The sequence below is a fragment of the Amphiura filiformis genome, chromosome 18, assembly GCF_039555335.1.
Source record: "Amphiura filiformis chromosome 18, Afil_fr2py, whole genome shotgun sequence".
NCBI lineage: Eukaryota > Metazoa > Echinodermata > Ophiuroidea > Amphilepidida > Amphiuridae > Amphiura > Amphiura filiformis.
Genome location: NC_092645.1, coordinates 48836129 through 48857253, shown reverse-complemented (window position 1 = coordinate 48857253; position 21125 = coordinate 48836129). Strand labels below are relative to the sequence as shown.

The 21125-nt window shown below is 36.0% G+C and overlaps 1 protein-coding gene across 1 annotated transcript in view; it reads right to left on the bottom strand.

The window, feature by feature from the left end:
* LOC140139625 (monocarboxylate transporter 11-like) overlaps positions 1 to 20342 on the bottom strand; it is a 32749-nt gene extending 12407 nt beyond the window's left edge. The window contains exon 1 of the mRNA XM_072161329.1: positions 20153 to 20342. Coding sequence (XP_072017430.1) covers positions 20153 to 20342 — 190 coding nt within the window. The remainder of the gene's footprint in view (positions 1 to 20152) is intronic.
* Positions 20343 to 21125: the final 783 nt, after the last annotated feature.

Below are 21125 nucleotides of genomic sequence, written 5' to 3'. Positions count from 1 at the left end.
AGTAATACAATGAAGGCTGACAGCAATTTAGCACAAGTAATCATGACGTCATTGCACTCGGCGCGTTGAATATATCGCATGTTGACAGCCAGCTGTTTTTATTCGTTATATGGTCCTTGCCCAGCGCCTCCAGATTCGTCTATTTGTCTTCCTCTTTTTTCCGTTCTTGGTTGCCTGCCACTCAGTGACTCTTTTTGTCCATCTATTGTCCTTGTTTCTTGCCATGTGTCTTAATGTTTCCATTTCTATTTCGCTTCACCAATCTTTTCCATGATGTCCTTGACTTCCGTTTTGCTTCTTAATTATGTCACTGTTCCCGTTATAATAATGTTTAGCATACGTCTTTCCATGGCTCTCTGTGTCATACTCATGTGTGTCGTGATGAGTTTCTGTTCAAGATCTTTAGTTGTAGACGCGGTTTCAGCATCGTAGGTCATGTGAGTGGCGAACATTGATTGTACATACGCCTCCTTAATGATAATGGTAGCTTTTTATCATTACGAGTGGGTTTTGGAAAGAACTTTCTGTTAAATCATGCCTATTCATCTAACTGCTCAATTACAAATTAGCAATGTCACGCCAAAACGAAATAAGCTATTTCCATGAAAGTCACAGAATAAGTAAGAGACATGTGTGGCATTGTATTGCACTTTTTAAGATTAGATACACTGTTGACTACATATTTTTGATATTTTGTTCAAACACGGAATAAATTGAAAAGGTTGATGAGTTCAAATAATTATATAGGTGTTAAGTTTGATTATAATATGTCATGGTCCTCTCACATTGATTATTTATGTAAACATATTTCAAAAAGAATTTGTATTATTAGGCGTTGTAGACATTTTCTTCCACATCACACTCTCCTGCAATCCTGCAAGTGATCGCCTCACAAAACAATATAAAACAAAAGAAATCCAATGACAAAATAACAGAATACATAAAAATGTGGAGGGACTGTAGAGGGCGGTAATGTGAGTGCGACACAAAATCCTCACACCATTACACCCTAAATCGTGCCATAGCTGTCTTCGTATTCAGAATGCAATTCGATATGTCTGATGTGCGCTCATGTCCCACAAAAAATACTGTCGAAACGCTCAAAACGCCCATTCCAGCTCCCTTAAGGTAGCTGTGTACTCTCGGATACGCATGTAGTAAAACCGCCATAACTTTGTAATTATTCATGCAAGACATATAAAAGTATACATTTTTATGAAGGCAAGACATCAATGAATATCAATATAAGTACAGTTTTGGTGTAAAAACAACAAATATTAAGAAAATCACAAAAAAATGATTTGTTGGCAATTTTTGTTCGGTACATCATAACAAAAAAACACTCTTTCCAAAAATGTTTGTTTTGCTTTTTTCTTAATCTTGAGGCACCATTCCAAAAACGATTTTTTTAGTTTTTTGATATTGGCCTTATTTTTGAGATATTGACCATATAAGGCATCAAAATGAACTTTTTAAAATTCACAAACGCCTATTTGCACAAAATGATGCCTAAAATCGGAAATAGACCAAAATATAAAAAAATAAGAAAACCGTTTCTTAAATCGATCATGCTTTTTATGATGAGCATAAATGCTTACCTATAGATGCTGTATTTATTGAGTTATCATGTACCTAAGTCGCCATTTTACCGAGAAAATGAACATTGAAATAAAGGCCGTTGAAGTTTAAAGTGGTCACATTTTGCACTTTGATCGAAGCTTACAGAAGAATGCGGCAGTTCTCGTTGTTCTACCTTACATTACGTTAACATCGGTAAATCCACAGCCCCTTGAGAAGTTTGGGCGAAATCCATTCATATCTTGATGTTTAAATCGGGGAAAGAACTTGAAAAATTCACATTTTATAAGCTAAAACGGAGCCATTTGACCGCTGGGTTTTTGTGAAATCAGTGCTTCCGTGGTGTTTCCATAAGATGCGCCTCGCATGCAGATAAGCGTCGCGTATGCGTAGCGTATTTGTGCGTTAACAAATTGCGCGATACGCAACGCGATGCGTTGTTGCGCGCGTGTACCCTGCTGGTACAACAAAGATTTTCTTTCCTTTTAAATTTCAAACACGAGTGGAATAGTGAAATAAAATCCTTAAATATTGCAGTTGGAGTGTACAAATCTGGATTTTCATTCCTTGTATTTATAAAAAACATAACAAAGTACAAACATATCAAAAAAACTCAATTTCGCGAAAGAAACAATGTCTAGAGTACACATCCGCATTAAGGGATCTAAAATGAGCGTTTATTGCGTTTCGACAGTATTTTTTGTGGGACATGAGAGCACCTCAGACCTATCGAATTGCATTCTGAATACGAAGCATGTCTTTCTGATATCAAATAATTTTCATTTTTGAAAATTACAATATAATACATATTTTATGACAAATTATTTTTCAAATTTTTGATATATAACAGTCCTCGAAGTAAATTATATAAATCTAATGATATATTCTTAAGTGTATGTAGCAGGAAGGAAAAGCCGACGGTCAATTGAAAACTTTGACCTTTCATATTGAAGATATGGATTTTTTCCAAAAAGACCTAATTTTTTTTTTTGGTGTTTTGGGAAAAAAATCCATATCTTCAATACAAAAGGTCAAAATTTTCAATTGATCGTCGGCTTTTCATCCCACCCACATATACTTTAAGTATAAATCATCATATTTATAAAGTTTACTTCAAGTACTGTTAAATATCAAAAATATCAATTTTAATGATTTGCCATAAAATGTGTATTAAATTGCGAATTTCAAAAATCAAAATTATTTGATATCAGAATGACATTCTTCGTATTCAGAATGCAATTCGATATGTCTGATGTGCTCTAATGTCCCAAAATAAATACTGTCCAAACGTTCATACCCCAGCCCTTAAGTACATAATAACCATAATTCGTCGGCTGTATTCTATAGTGGTGTATAGTGTGGCATCACGAATAAACAATTTCAGAGGGCTCCCAAAAAGGTAAATCTGGCACTGCGTGGGGCAGAATGGCCAGTCAATCCCCTCCCTGCTCAGTTGACAGAGATTTACGATTTACATTTTCCTTTTGGTCTATTTTAAACCCAAAATTAACCCCATCTTGATTTATTATTACAAATGCCAAATTACTGCGCGCTTCGCGCGCATTTATACCAATAAAGCCATTCTGTGAGTAGATCTGTGAGATATCCCCTTGTAATTCGTTTTTGTATATTCCTTTTTTCATCTTAAACTTGAATACGAATCTTAAAAATAAAAATTATAATTCCATCCTTTCTATATATAGGCCTAAATCATATGAGTGTTAGAACAGCTCCTGTGATGCCTGGAAAAGATTTTAGCCAAAAGTTGTAAAAGGCTTATGCATCATCCTTTGGCACAATTTTAGGAAACAATTGTCCTCAAGTTTGTTAATGTAAGCATGAAAATTACAATTTTTTACGCGCTTCGAGCGCATTTTAGTAGCAGAACAGTAGGACGATTTGGACATTATGCCCACTGACTCGGTAATTCCGGTACACTTCCCTTTGATTTTTAGCATTGAAATAGCAAATTTTCACGCGCTACGCGCGCACTTTATCAAATTTTCATGCACTTTTCATGGTAAAGGAATGCTGGGGACAGCTTGGTAAAAACTTGGGTTACAGTTATGGGGGAGGGGTGTCTTCTATCCGATGCGCCAGGGGTGGCAATCATGTTGTACAGGTGCCAGCAACAGGTAAAACAGGCCATACCAGCAAACACCCCTCTGAGAAAAATGACTAGCGACGTCCCTGGATATGCTGTTAAATAGCCTTATTCGTCGTAGAAGTGATGATGTAACAGGATTAACTACCATAGCAATTAGGTGAAAACAATTTTTGAATATATCGCCCTACACTACAAGCATGTTGCACTCATGCTTATCACCTTTGTATGTCTATAATCTTATATTGGATACAATACCGCTCTTTTCAAAGATACTAATCTTACAGGTGCGAGTGATCAGCATGATATGAATATTCTATAGAATTACGATCCAGGTGTCCCTGGTCTTTGACATCTATGGTTCTATACAGAGGTACCGCATGAACGTACTTGTGCAGGGCGATATATATTTAAAAAATTCACTTATTGCTGTGGTAGTTAATCCTGTTACATTGGCGGCGAATTCCACGGCGAAAAGTACGGGCCCTGAACAAAATATGATGCGCGCGCATACTGCCAGGTAAGGAACAATGGGAATTCCACGGCGAATTATGATGTGGCGGGAGTTTTAAAAGTACGGGCCCTGAACAAAATATGATGCGCTCTCATACTGCCAAGCAGGGAACAATGGGAATTGTGATGATGCGAGCGCAAACTGCCAGGCATTGACGTCACAACTCAACTCATCTATAGATGAGTTGACTCCTGTCTAAAGACTAATATTTCTTATCAAATAATTTCAAAACATTTGAGAAAATACCATTCAGCCGAAGTAGGCAAATTAAACATTACCCTTCGACATGTTCTACCAATGGCGATTTTACTGCTTTATCGGTTTAACGAATGCTTTGGTTTAAGTATGCTATATATATATTGTAATCGTTTCAAATGCACTTTTATTTGCATTTGCACAAGTTTGAATTTTTACTGTTGGACTTCTTAGTATATAATTAGGGATGACCATCAAAATTTCATGTTGCCCCTATTGCTACAACAGATACTCATCAGCAGAAGTATTTTGGTGGTTAAATGGTCAAAATCGGTCAAATTATGAATTATGAAGTTTCCCATTCTGACCGGTCCTTGGAACTAAATAAATTGACAAAGTCCAAAAATAGCAATGGGAGCAAAATTGGTATAAGCATATATTTACCTTTTTGTATTTCTTTATTTTAATATAATATGCAAACATGAAACAAGCATATTGTGAAAGTATCAAAGGGGTTTCTTATGAAATGGCACTTTACTAGTCAATAGCATAAATTATTTCTTCAAACCGAGGCACTGAAATCATGATTTTAGAAAACAGTTGCCAAACACTCCATAATGCTACAGAGAGCGAGCACAGTACTTTAACAATGGAGATGAAAGACTCATTATTGATTAGGCGCGTATATTAAAAGTACAGCTCCTGTGCGTGTATAGCAGCAAGTCAGTGTAGATGGTATAAATATAAGAAAATATTTAGGGTTGAGATCAGGTGAAAAATACAAAAAATGAGCACGAAACTTCACATTTATGTTCAGAAAGGTGTCTATTTAACATGACTCGAAAGGTGTATGGAAATTCCAAAGGGAAGCTGGTGAGTTAATTTTTAACTCGTGATCTACTTGTCCATTTTTTTAACCTTTTTACAGAGGGTATGATAGAGGTAATAACGGCAACTCTGCCAAATTACAGCTCAGTAGGTCAAGGTGTTCATCTGAATATTTTGTGCCATTCTGAGCAGTGCTGCACTTGGCCACTGGCAATTAAGCGCACTGTGGCGATGGACCAATTTTGACTCGCACTTACAGAAAAACCAAATACGTTATGTTGCTGTAATTTGCAAGATAGTTACAAAACATAATTGGCATTAACATCCCCAATTTTTACAGAAAAATTATGAATAATAAAAGAATGAGCTCAATTTAGAAATGTCTGTGCAAGCAGTGCACAGTTGAGCTCCCTGCATGTCTATGGGAGTGTTCTAATCAAGTTGATGGTTCATTGGTCATCCCTAATATAATGTATTTTTTAATGATCCATCGTCGATGTAATGAACAGCTGCCCTTCGGGTTTTAGATTACGGAAATTAGCATGCATATAAGTTCATTTGAGATCAAGAAAATGTCATCTAATAATATATCCAATTAAGTAAATGATATCTTTTTACTCAGTATATGATGTATTTTTTAATGATCTGTTGTCGATATAACAGGGGCTATTTTAACGTGCCTCCTGGCACGTTCGTGCAGTGAGAATAAAAATCCGTGCAGTGAGAATTACAAATCCGTGCTTAAAATATGTCTATACTTTTCAAGTTTCAACCCGACTAATGACTAGGAAATTAAGCTCCTTACAAAGTAAGACTGATGGAGATATTATAATTCTCTGCAAAACAAGTTTGTGGCCATCAATCAAACATTCATTTTGAGAAACAATTCAAGCAAGTATCTCCTTACAACACATCTGGCAATGCCCGGCGACTCGTGGGTGAAAACCTCGGGAAGATCAGATGCGCAATATAGGCGACACAAATTATACCGGCAAAAATTAACTAGAATATTATTATTGCATATTATGATTTAGGGGCAAAATAGATTAAATATATTTCAAATTTTCCGTCTTTACACAACATAATCATCTTGATTTGGGGTTAAAATGGAAAGTTTTCCAAAAGTGTGCTCCGCGCACAATTGTCCCAGTAGAACGGGCCAAAACGCTACCCACCCCTAATACACCCACTGGGGCGAGAGCACAGACGTAAGAGCAACAGACCGCGTACTAAGATATTCTCGGGTGGTGGTGGTGGGGGAGGAGGTGGGTAGGAGCGCCAATTTTATTTCTTGCCCCGGGCAACTATGCAGGGTTTGTGTGTGTTTTTGTATTATAATTTACATTTTAAAGCATAATACCGTTTGGTTAACTTGATATCAGTAAACTAGCTGTGTACTTTATCGAGCTGCAGCTAGGTATTTAAAAAAATCTGATAGACATTTTACAGAGATTGTAATTTTATGACGTTGTATGCACATGTGTGCATATTACTTTTATCGAGCTGTAAATTTTTAAGCATAATACCGTTTGGTTAACTTGATATCAGTAAACCAGCTGTGTACTTTATCGAGCTGCAGCTAGGTATTAAAAAACATTTCTGATAAACATTTTACAGAGATTGTAATTTTATGACATTGTATACACCTGTGTGCATGTTTACTTTTATCGAGCTGTTAATTTTTAAGCATAATACCGTTTGGTTAACTTGATATCAGTAATATCCGTATACCTTCCTCGATCGAGTCAGTCAAGTAAAATCAAATTTTGAGATTGTCTTATAACCTGCTCATTCTGTTATGTTAGTTGGATTCCTAGCATCAGTTCCTTTCTAAAATTGTATACTTTTATATATTTCTCATAATTACATTTAGAGATTCAGTAAAAAAACAATATCTTAAGTACTGAGTCGAGGAATGTATTCATACTATAATAATATATTATCGCCTTCCCCAAATTGTAGTCAGTCTCGATTGGGTACACGGATTAGCTCCTTTATTATTAAAAAAACAACCAGTGGTTTATAGTGCGCTACGCAAAGGCACAACGCCCAGACGTTGATCCGCAGGCCTCAGCACATTTTACATGTTGTCGCTGACCACTACGCCCCCACAGCATTACATAAACCATTTAGGGATGCACCATTAGGTTCTCAGGGTGGGGGTAGGAGTTTTTGAAAAAAAACTTCACCCACTACATGAGGAAAAAAACTTTCCCCAACAACACTAAAAAAAAAACCCAAAAAACTCCCCCACCTAACTGTGTATAAAAAGACAACACCATGGATGAAATTCATGTTTCATAATTTTACATTCACAAGTACTTGGAATGCTAGTAATTTTTTGTGTGTAGCACATGCACAACTAACCGGGTTGGAAATGTTGTTACACGAATACCACCAATGAGATACTATAAGCTAAATTGAAAAATGTGTGTTAAATAGGTCTACATTTAATTTATACTTAATTTATACTTGTACAAACAAAGGGATCAATGGAAATCACATCCACCGAGTTTCGCATCAATCCAACAATCTATATTCAGACGACTGTGATTACGTTTTATGAAATGACTTTGAACCTTCTGACAATCCAACAATATATACTTATTCCACCTCAGGCTCAGATGACCTTTTAACAATTATAATCAAAAAGACTGATTTAAAAATCCCAGGGGTTCCCTGGCTCAATTCAATCTTTATTTTCTGAATGTGTTGATTATAATTGTTACTACTAACTGCCCAGTTGCTCTCCCAAAATGTATAAAACCAAAGCAACTATCTACCCCCAATTACTGGTATTTAACACACCCCTCCCCCCACTAGTGTCACTCCCAACATCAATTAGTGATGGTATAAACTAACCCTAGTTAACAGAGCAGGTGCCTGGGCACCTTATACCTAGCTTGGTTCCTGTCTGGTCAGACAATTGCTCATTATAATTGTTGAATTAGTGGTCACTTGTTGACAGCTTATCAGTAGCCTGGATCAGCAGATTTAAGAGAGATTTTCTGAGAAATACCGATGAAATGGGAAAAAGGCGGAAGATGGGGGTCAGCAAATTTCAACCATATTTTGGCAATTTAGTAAGTTTGGATAAGTGTTCACAGTAATCAGGTTTAAAAATCTGGTATACCCCTCCTAGGAAATATGGGACCCCTAAAATATGCCCCTAACACACATTTCCTAACTTGTAAAATACCGTTTTATACCATTTTTGAGCAATATTTTGGCGCCTAAGACGACCATTAATGAAATTAAATTTTTGTGCACGAAATCTTTTGAAAAAATATAAAACAATAAATATTTATATTTGGATGTTCCATTTATTTACAGGGGAGGGGGCCCATATTTCACATTTTACAACTTTTGAAAAAACCTGAAATATCCCTCTACTTTGTGACGTCATTGTAAGAGTTCCCCAATCTTTTTCAAATTGTTCATTACAGGAGAGAAGCTCTGTACATAGGTTATTCATATGATGCAATAAAAATCATGGAGACTTCTTTACTTTTCAGAAAACACAAACATGTATTTCCCCAATATATGGCATTGGTATAATGATGCTGTATATTACACCAACATCAAATGTATGATCTTTTCACTGTATCAGTCCCTTACCTTGAGTCAATAGTCAGTTATTGCTTTGAAGAGGTGATCACCACATTTAAGAATACAAAATGCTTCTCTTTTACAGCACATTGGTAAAATCGCCAGTAAATAATGCTCCATGAACTCCCAAACGCGCATTTCCTGACTTGTAAAATGCGGTTTTATACCATTTTGAACAATATTTTTGCACCTAAGACGAGCATTTATGAAAGTAAATTTTTGTACACCAAATCTTTCATCCTTCGTCTTCTTAAAAAAGTATAAAACAACAAATATTTATATTGGGATATTCCATTTATTTACAGGGGAGGGCCATATTTCACATTTTACAACTTTTGAAAAAATAAGTGAAATATCCGTCTACTTTGTGACGTCATTGTAAGAGTTCCCCAATTTTTTTTCATATTGTTCATTACAGGAGAGAAACTCTGTACATAGGTTATTTATATCATGCAATAAAAATTATGGAGACTTCTTTACTTTTCAGAAAACACAAACATATATTTTCCCCATAAACCGGTATGGCATTGGTATAATGATGCTGTATATTACACAAACATCAAACGTATGATCTTTTCACTGTTGATCAGTCCTTTATCTCGAGTCAGTTATCTTGAGTCAGTTATTGCTTTGATGAGTTGAGCACCACATTAAGAATACAAACCAAGTACATGGGTGCTTCTTTTTTTTACAGCATATTGGTAAAATCACCAGTAAATAATGCTCCATGAACATATAGGCCTATATTTTAGCGTTATCACGATTATTATGATGATCACAAGCTCCTATTCTGACTTTTAATCATTTTACATGTACAGTCCAACCTCTCTTATCCGGACCTCTTTTATATGGATCTCTCTGTTATCCGGATGTGAAATTTTCACAGGGAAATATGTTTTTGATGATTTACCACAGGTAATTCTATGCTCTGAATGCTTAGAATGACATCTATGTTGTAAAAAGCACTCTAAAGCCATCTTTTAGTGTCATTACAGCATGTTTAAAACAATCTTTTGTTGTCACCATTTCAGTACTTGCAGAATTACATGTAATTCACTTATCCGGTTTTTTCACTTATCCGGACAATGCTTGGTCCCATCATGGCCGGATAAGAGAGGTTGGACTGTATCAGCACTTTGGGTATAGGAACTAGGCCTACAAAGGGCCCATGACACAAAAGTACAAAATCCTATTAACCTTGGGGGGGGTAAATCATAATACTAGTAGTGGGCTTTAATTGGTCATGTCTTATTTGACTTAGGCCTATCTCAACATGAAATGAAAAAATGGTCTGGGGTCCACAAAAAGGGTGGGCCTACCGAGCAAAAATCCATTTTGACCAAATTTACCCTTTTTTTACTCTACACTTTGAACCATGCCCGTAAACCTCATATTATAGAAAAAAGCTAGACAACAGTTTAACAATTACATAACAATATTGATATTAATGATGAAATAGAAAAATAACATACTGTTAAAAATGAAACATGTAGATAAATTGTTTGCTCTTTTTTACATTTTATATTTTGGTTTATTCTATATTTTTGATATACAGTGTCAGCTATTCGAATAATAATAAAGGGAAGGCAGTTTCCATGGCAACAACCATTTATACTCATTAAGTCATTTTTAAGCGAATTCCCCCGTAACATTTGGTAAATTTTCTTTTAAAATTTTCCAAAAAATTGCCCTTTGGATATAAATGGCTGTTGCCACGGAAACTGGAAACTGCTACAGGCGCAGGCATAATCTACTGCTCGATCCACTCGGAAGGTTCCATCCCCATAATCATCAAGATAAACCCCACTATGCCATCTTTTGTTGCCTCCCTTATTCCAGATGACAGCAACAATATTTTTCTGTGACCTATGACCTCTTGAAATTCATAAGTAATTTGGGGAATTTTGGCCAAAAATTGACCCATTTTCATATTACTTGCATTACAAACGTTTGTATTACACTTTATGTTATTGATAATGATATACATGGATTCTTTAATTTTAGGCTACATATATTAGGAGAATTCAAAGAGAAGACAGTTTCCATGGCAACAGCCATTTATACTAATTTTAATTCCCCAGTGAATTGAGCAAATGTCCCGGTAAATAAAACATGCTATTTTATTAATCACTCAAATGGATATGAAATTATTTAATACAAGAAAGGTAGACCTTCTCCGAATTACTGCGAACGGAGCCAGTTTTGATAATAGTTTTGGTATCAAAATAGTTAGCGTCACTTTTCAACAGTTTCAATAAAAAATCTGATTCTGTAAAGATAGCCATGAAATTAAAGCTTAAGGGCTCGGATAGGGATGTTTTTAATTATTTTTTGGGACCTTAGAACATTTTGAATATGTCCTTCTGATATTATATAATGTAAAATATATATATTAAATTCGCGATATAATACACATTTTATAAAAATTTATACATTTTTTTAAAATTTAACAGTCCTCAAAGTAAAGTGTATAAATATGATGATATGTACTTAAGGTGGGACTACACATCTTGATAAATGTGTGACTATTTTTGCATTTTTCTCAACAACTAATAAAACACTGGTAACAAAAGTTATGTATATTATAGGGGCAAGGAATCCAGTTACTACACTGGAATTTCAGTGACTCAAGATAAGTAGTTATTGATTTATTGATCAAATATTGGTTTCCCTCATTTTTGACTGTAACTCCACAACTGTTTTCAGTGCAGTAGTTAGTACTCCTTGCCCCTATAATATACATATCTTACTTGTCACCAATGCGCTATAATTTGTGATAAAAATGCAAAAATAGGCACAAAATTGGCGAAGGGTGTAGTACCACCTTAAGGCCGACAATCAATTGAAAATTTTGACCTTAATCTGATATAGATTTTTTTTCCCAAAACACCAAAGCAGGTTAGGTCTTTTGGGGAAAATCCGAGCCCTTAAATGAAAATGTATTCTTTATTTAATACAACTAGAGAGGATGTAAAATTGAAAAATATTGCCACGCATGGTAGAAAATGCCACTTAAAAATGTTGATTTTTATGCAATATGATGGAGAGAGAGAGGAGGGAGAGAGAGAGAGGAGGAAGAGAGAGAGCACTCATAGGAACCTCAATACAAATCCCAAAATCAATTGAATGTCAACAGCATGATTGGTATAAAAAAATTAAAAATCATAGATAGATAAGCATTTTTATGTTAATCATAATAACACCCCTACTTGATGAATGTATCATTCCAATATTACTATTGTCTTTGTTGTTCACTACATGTGATAGAAAATAATTGTAGGCTATATCTACCTTGGAAGAAAGAGATAATATTCATTTGAGGATGCATATAAGCATGATGCAATTTTTAAATCAAAACAAAGGGAATTTTAGTACTAACACGGGGTATTGACACCCAACAAATAATGGAATAGTCCTTTTTTTTAAGCATTTCTACAGCAAAATGTAGGCCCCAAACTTATTAGGCAACAGTATTGTTGATGTTGTTTACTTCTAATATGCTCACTTTTTATCCAATTTCTTTTCAAACATGGAAAATCACCGAACATGAGTTTATAGCTTAGAAATATCGCGGTTGCATTTTCTGAAAAAGGGCATAAAATAAGATGTGCTCATTTTAAAACAGAAAAAGTCTCCATGATTTTTATTTGCTCAATTGTTTGGCCTATATTTACTTTATCCAACATATCAATAACTTTTACAAAAATATTGGGGAACTCTCACAATCATCTTGTAAACTTGGCTTCAAAATTGGGATTTTTAACATTTATAAAATTGCTGAAAAGGCCATTACACCCCTCTCTGAAAATGGAACAATCCAAACTTTTTCTAAAGAATTTGTAATTGCTCTGTCGAGACAAAATTTGCATAATTACTGTGAAGTATAAATAAATTGTCTGCAAATTGGTGTTATTACGTGGCTCTAGTCGAAAGTTAGCGCAAATTTCGAAGTTTTTGTGTCTGAGAAGACAATCCCAGGGGTTCATTTTGAGGGGGTCCAGTATCTCCCAGTGGGGGTCCTCAAATTTTTTAATACCTCCACTGTTAATACTCATGGACACATGTTTGATTGACAAAATATGAACAAAATTTGCTGACCCCCATCTTCCACCTACCATCTGAGTCTATCGGATAAACTCTCTTAATATATCAATGTTTCCATTAACAGCAATTTCCTAAGTTTCCATACATAAATAATCACAGAGTATCATCTGTTTACAAAATAAGTGTTTATTTTCAGATTTCCAATTAACAATTATCAGTAGGGTGCCAATACTAGTCTCAGCTATTTATAGTTATAGTCAGAAACAGGTATTTTGTCCTGTAGTCCCTGGCAACCCAGTCTCCTTGTGGCTCACTCGCAAACATACACGACAGAAACCGGCTGTGAAGGAGCCTAATGCACGTAAACAACTTCCTTATAGCATGTATAATAAAATCCGATTTGGGGTATAATAAAGAAATTCATGCATATGCAAAATGAAGCAATTACCTATTGCTAACTTGGTAAAATGCATACTCGTAGCCCAATCTTGTACATCATAGCACCCAGTTTTGGTTTGTGGTTTCGAAATGTTGCAATTAAACATTAGTTCTTTCAAATATGAAACGCTAAAACCCAAATCTAGAACAAACAATCATTATTTAGAAAAATATAGCAAACTTTCCATGATAGAGATTGGACCCAAGACAAAGTACACCCAAATTAAATGTCAATTCAGAATTATCCCACCATGGTGAAAAAAAACAAAAAGCTTTTCGCCTTCGACGGCGAAGAAAAAAGACTTCGCCGCCTCCGGCGAAAAAAATTTCTTTCCCCGACCCCAACTTCCTACCCCCTGAGAATCTAATGGTTCGTCCCTTAACATTAATGCAGGGACTTTGCAGCTACAAGAGCGCACACCCAATACATTCCACAAATAACCTTCGCAACCAGGATAAGGGTTGCAACGAGACAATTAGCAGTAAGTTCCTTGTCCAGGGGAATTTCAAGCTAATTCAATTTTTCCAAGAGAGCGTACTAGGTACCCTCGCGTCAGGGTTCGAACCCGCAACCTCTCGCACCATAGTCGAACGCCTTATCGATTGAGCTAACTTGACCGCCAAAGAATTATTACAAAATAAAAAGATTCTTGTCAACTTCAAGTTTGAGTAGTTTATCTTCTCAGAGAGGGGCATAACAAAATATTGTCAAAATGAAATGGGTAGTCTTGTCAAATAACGAGTTGGAAATCTTGTCAATTTGAATAGTTACTTGTTAAAATAAAACGGAAAGTATTCATTTTGATGATATTGTCGTTAGTTCAAAAGTGATAATATACCTCAAAATGAACAGTAGGCCTACATAATCAAAACGAATAGTTACGGGATTAAATATAAATGAGCAGCGACTTTATAAAAAAATGATTAGAACGAAATTAAATTGTATGTTCCGGTTTGAGGCATAGATTGTTTTAATTTTAACCCATTAGCATTAAAACCTAAATTTTTTGTGCGCTCCGCGCTCATGGTGTCTCGGTACAGATATAGCAGGTCAGTGGGTCCAATGATTTGTAAATAACATGGTGGCCCGGTATAAAGGCCCGGTCACACTGTGACGAATAGGGGTGAACGGCAAGCGACGTTAAGCTGCGAATTGCAATTTTGAATTTACCGCCACTCATCGTATGTTGCCGTTAGTTGTCGCTGACGAAATTATTCGTCGCGTTCGTCGGCAAATTTTCATCATATGTTGAAAATTTTGTGACGGCAAAGTAAGTAGTTGTGATTCCGTTCAGATTTCGTTGGAGACCGCAACCCTCATTTCTTTGACGTCTCCATACCGTGCGAAGCCGTCTCTAGTCGTTTTGAGGTCGTCACAATTTCGTTGGTAGTCGTTGTCAACGACCATTGACGACAAAACAACGGCAAGTGACTTCACATCTCGAACCCTGACGACACATTGTGGCAATTTAAGTAACGAAATTGTAACAATCTTGGTGCGGCAGTGACTTACGAATTTTGTCCGGAGGGTGACGGATGTTGACTGTTGATGGCGGGTCGTTTGCGAGTGGTCTGCGATGGGTTACGATTTTTAAACGATGGTCCACGATTTAAAACTTTTTGTGCCATTTTTTTTATACATTTTTTGACGTCAGTACGATTTCAATAGACTGTCCGGCACGATGCAATTTTGAATTTCATATAAAAAGAAATATAAATAATAATAAAAAATATTAATATTGTTTATTGTTATTGATATTGATGATAATATTTTTGATCATTATTGATATGTTGATGTTAATATTTTTTATTATTATTGATATAACAGTTTGGATTTTTAATGATATTGATTTTAATATTTTGATTATTATTGATATTTATACTAATTTTTTTTAAATTATTATTGATACGTGTAATATTTTTTATTATTATTAATATTGATATTAATATCTTTGATTATGATAATTGATATTGATGTTAATATTTTTGATTATTATTGATATAGATATTAATAGTTTAGATTATTATTGATATTGATTTTACTATTTTTTATTATTATTGATATTTATATTATTTTTTATTGTTATTATTGATATGTGTAATATTTGTGATTATTATTGATATTGATGTTAATTTTTTGATTATTATTGATATAGATATTAATAGTTTGGATTATTATTGATATTGACTTTAGTGAATAGTGGGAACGCTTAAATGCACTATACGACCCGCACACACACAGGCTTTGATGTCGGCCGCTGTCAGCTGCCGTTCCTTGCCGCAAGCAAATCCGCTGCCAGCCGTCTGACCTCGTTGCTTGTTGTCGGGCTCCGTCGAGACATCGTCACTCGCCGCCCAGACAACGTCCGGTTTTGGTCGCTAGTCAGTGCGACAGTGACTTCCGAATTTTGTCCGGAGGGTGATGGATGTTGACTGTTGATGGCGGGTCATTGGCGAGTATCTGCGGCATTGAAACGGTGGTCTGAGATGGGTTACGATTTTTAAACGATGGTCCACAATTTTAAACTTTTTGTGGGATTTTTGACATTTTTTGACGTCAGTTCGATTTCAATAGACTGTCCGGCACGCGTTATTTCTTTCTGCAACCATAATGGGCCGCGATACGATAACACATTGTAGGCCAACATACATGTAAGTATGAGACCAAATACAACACGAGTGTATTGCCATTATTATTTCCTCTTACTTAATAAAATAAAAATTTACTAGAATTAAAATTCTACAACGGTTTACCTGGGGTTCGAACCCACACTCTAAGTATTCAAAGTCTAATGCCTACACAACTGTGCTATCATGGGTCGTTGTGCCAGAAAGGTGTTTGTTTATCATACTTATTGATTACGCAATAAAGTGCATACACACAATATACTAGTAAATATTAGTGCTATAAATACGTATATCATCTCCTAATCCTAACCCTAACCCTAATCCTAACCCTAACCCTAATCCTAACCCTAACCCTAATCCTAACCCTAACCCTAAACCCTAACCTTAAACCCTAACCCTAACCATAAACCCTAAGCCTAACCCTAACCCTAAGATCCTAACCCTAAGACCCTAACCCTAAGACCCTAACCCTAACAATAATAGAACTTCCCTCGGACTATGCGGTTAGTTATATATTGCGGCCCATAATGGTTGCAGAAAGAAATTAAGCGTCCGGCACGATGCAATTTTGAAGTTCGTATAAAAAGAAATATCAATAATAATCAAAAATATTAATATTTTTGATTATTATTGATATTGATATTGATGTTAATATTTTTGATTATTATTGATATTGATATTTAATTATTATTGATATTGATGTTAATATTTTTGATTATTTTTGATACTGATATTAATATTTTTTTATATTTATATTGATACTTTTGAGTGGATGACCAGAACGTTCTGGAGAGTGGGAACCTCAAAGTGGACTATACGACCCGCACACACACATGCTTTGATGTCGGCCGCTGAGTCACGTCATCATCGCCGCAATCCACCGTCAGCTGCCGTTCCTTGCCGCAAGCAAATCCGCTGCTAGCCGTCTGACCTCGTTGCTTATTGTCGGGCTCCGTCGAGACATCGTCACTCGCCGCCCAGACAACGTCCGGTTTTGGTCGCTAGTCTCCGTTTCCTGCCGCCGCCATTCGTCCCTTGCCGCCGTGTTGTCGCTGAAGGTCGTTCCCACTCGTCAGCGAATCTTGTTTTTCCTCTTTTTGCCGTCGCTTTGCCGTCAACATTTTGTGATTTTCACGTCCGTCACCTTTCGTTGGTTATCGGCCGTCATAGTGTGACCGGGCCTTAAGACCATGATTGTCCTCTTTTGGGCCATTTTAGCATTAAGATTGCAAATTTGTTCCGGTGAAGAAATTATAGTAGTCAATTAGTGAGACCATTTGAAAATTTTCCCTTGCCTCATCTGCCTGGTCAGCCTATATCTCCCATGTTTAAAAGAAGTCAACGTGAGGTCACACATGTATTATCAAAATGAGTGCTTAGAACGCGTGGTTTAAAAAAAATCTCAGAACTCGGGGGTGGCTACCACCCCTCTCTAATGCCCACTGCGACAAATGTAACTGCACTGTCTTGCCAACGTGCAGTGACTTTTTCCGCCTAAAATAGCCCCTGCGATATAATGAACAGCTGCACTGCTAATGTATGCAATGTTGCACTCCAATAGCGAGATTTCATAAACACTATAATTATTCATCGTTTTGGGACCAACAATATTATAACACGGGCTACTATTTTAAGAGAGAAGTCAAAGTATCCACGATGTTTTTGAAGGAACCAGTATAATTAATACTTTTTTAATTATGCGAATAATGCATTGAATTGTCGCTTTATATTTTGCATCTTATTAATACAGCCGGCCGTCTCTCAACACGCGATTCATTCAAAATTCCCGGGCGCCGAATGTGTCCAGTGCAATGACGTCCCAGTAATACAATGAAGGCTGACAGCAATTGAGCACAAGTAACCATGACATCATTGCACTCGGCGCGGGAGATTTGAATATATCGCATGTTGAGAGCCAGCTGGTTTTTTTTCGTTATATGGTCCTTGCCCAGCGCCTCCAGATTCGTCTATTTGTCTTCCTCTTTTTTCCGTTCTTGGTTGCCTGCCACTCAGTGACTCTTTTTGTCCATCTATTGTCCTTGTTTCTTGCCATATGTCTTAATGTTTCTATTTCTATTTCGCTTCACCAATCCTTTCCATGATGTCCTTGACTTCCGTCATGATGCAGTCATGTCTACAGTAGAATTCATCTCGACCTTTGCAGGACTTAAACCCCATTAAAAGCTATTAAACCAAGATAACACTCATTGAAGCAGCTCAACTGATTAAATCAGATCTTCTCTGGTTGTGTACAAGTGTCTGTTTTCAATGTGCGACATCGCAATAAAGCTGGTATTACAGCTTCAGTTGGGTAACCGATTATAAAGGAAACGAAAGGAAACAATGGTATGTGTACCATTGTTCACGAAATGACACAAAGACCTGCTTTTTGTTAACCAGCATTCTTCAAAATGAGCAACATAATGATTGTTGACTTAACACTGTTTGGAAATAATTTCTTCATATTTTTGGTGTTATCTGTCGTTTACATATCCTTCCTAAAACACAAAAGTGCGACCCTCTCCAAACATCTAAATTAGCTAAAAATTTAGGACATGTTACAAAACTTTATTTTCTAGAACCTATTTAGAATAATTTAAATGTAGCTTTTACCGTTTTTTTGTGGCATCCTTCAGAAGTGAGCGGTCCGATACCAATATTTTCGGTCAAATCTCCATTCAATTAACACGGGGAGTTGGCTAGCTATGCCTTGCCCTCACTCATATTTTACAAAAGTGCGACCATTTCTGAACATCTAACCTAGCTGTAATTTTAGGTCATGTTAGAGAAATATATTTGCTAGAAGTTTTGGAGAATAAATAAAATATTGGCTGGTTATTTTCACACAGTGATGTTAACTAGGCAAGTGTCCATTCTCCCAACATACATCATTTGTTGAGGTCACACGTCAATGGTGAGAGCACTGTGTATTGTGTATAGGAAAACGGACAGTAACTGCAGTATGTTTTGCTTCTTAATTATGTCACTGTTCCCGTTATAATAATGTTTAGCATACGTCTTTCCATGGCTCTCTGTGTCATGTGTGTCGTGATGAGTTTCTGTTCAAGATCTTTAGTTGTAGACGCGGTTTCAGCATCGTAGGTCATGTGAGTGGCGAACATTGATTGTACATACGCCTCCTTAATGATAATGGTAGCTTTTTATCATTACGAGTGGGTTTTGGAAAGAACTTTCTGTTAAATCATGCCTATTCATCTAACTGCTCAATTACAAATTAGCAATGTCACGCCAAAACGAATCAAGCTATTTCCATGAAAGTCACAGAATAAGTAAGAGACATGTGTGGCATTGTATTGCACTTATTAAGATTAGATACACTGTTGACTACATATTTTTGATATTTTGTTCAAACACGGAATAAATTGAAAAGGTTGATGAGTTCAAATAATTATATAGGTGTTAAGTTTGATTATAATATGTCATGGTCCTCTCACATTGATTATTTATCTAAACATATTTCAAAAAGAATTTGTATTATTAGGCGTTGTAGACATTTTCTTCCACATGACACTGTTGTTATGTCATCAAATGCTCTTGTAACCCCTAACTTTGATTATGCTAGTTCAGTGTGGTTAATTTTTCTCTTGAATATCAAAGAAGGCTTCAGGTTTTACAAAATAGTTTAGCTAGAACGATTCTATGTGCTGATATTAGGACGCCAGTAATAGATATGTTAAACTCACTAGGGTGGATCCAACTAAGTGACAGATAGAAAAATCATATGCTTATTCTTACATTTAAATGTTTAAGAAATCTTATTCCTTCATATTTATCATCTCAGTTTGAATTTGTTCATAATACTCATTCTCATGTAACCAGAAATCATTCGTCTAATACATCGATTGTTCCGAAATACAACACTAATTCTGGATTGCGTACATTTCACATCAGAGCTGCTCATATTTGGAACAGTTTATCACCAATGATTCGAACTGATATGGAAAATATATCTTTGAGACAATTCAAAACAAATGTTCTCATTTCATGTTAAAATGTATAGTTTATGAATTCCTAATTGTGATTGCATTTTTTTTGTATCTTATATTGTATCACTTTTGCGTACTATTATATATACTTTATGATATTATGTTTCGTATTGACTGAGGGCCTGCTTGGAAAGCAGTGTTGGTCACTGAAGTTGTTACCCTCAATAAAGAAAGAATAAACTAAATCATATTAATATGTTAACTTACCGAGCACACATCCCCATCCTGACACAAATGATATAGACCATCCAATGACCCACGTGTAAGTTGTGAACTGTTCCCTGATATCTGGCAATAGGACACTTAAACTCTTGATCAGACCTTGCTCTATGAAATGCGCTAGAGTGACTGAAGCTACCACCAGCCATGACGCTGCAGTGTCTTTGTTCCTCTTCATACTCATTCACTGTACCTTAGAACATGTTAAAAGGCAGAAGGTCTGCTGGAATTGTATTCGACGCTCATACCACTTCTGTTATCATATCAACCCCGGGATATCAACATGGGCAATATCAATAGAAATTGTACCGTTACAGGCCAACGCACGCGAAACAAATTTACGAAAATTGTTCATCCGTTTCGGCTTTACCAATGTCATTTACAAAGTTATTTATCCCCGGAGGGGGTTTTCCATGGTTGAAGATATACGGGGATGTGCCACGGTTTTGGGGTACCTTTTCAGTGGTTTTGGTCGCATTTTGGGGAAAAGTGGTCCTAAAAGCGCCCAACTAGGGCAAATTTTGGTGCTTTTTGGTGAAAATTTGGTATACTGATGGATAGTAAAATCAGCAAAAAGTAGGTATAGAGAAAGTCAGCATCCGAAAGTCTGCGTGGCACATCCCCGTACAAAAATTTTTGAGAGTCCCCCGGGAATTTATCACTGATAACATGTACATGCGGATACTCACATTACGTGTGCCGTACATATAAAATGGATAATGGTGAAAATATAAATGATTTCATCATGCCAGGGGCTATTTTAACGTGCCTCCTGCCACGTTCGTGCAGTGATAATAAAAATCCGTGCAGTGAGAATTACAAATCCGTGCTTAAAGTATATCTATACTTTTCAAGTTTCAACCCGCCCAATGACTAGGAAATTAAGCTCCTTACAAAGTAAGACTGATGGAGATATTATAATTCTCTGCAAAACAAGTTTGTGGCAATCAATCAAACATTC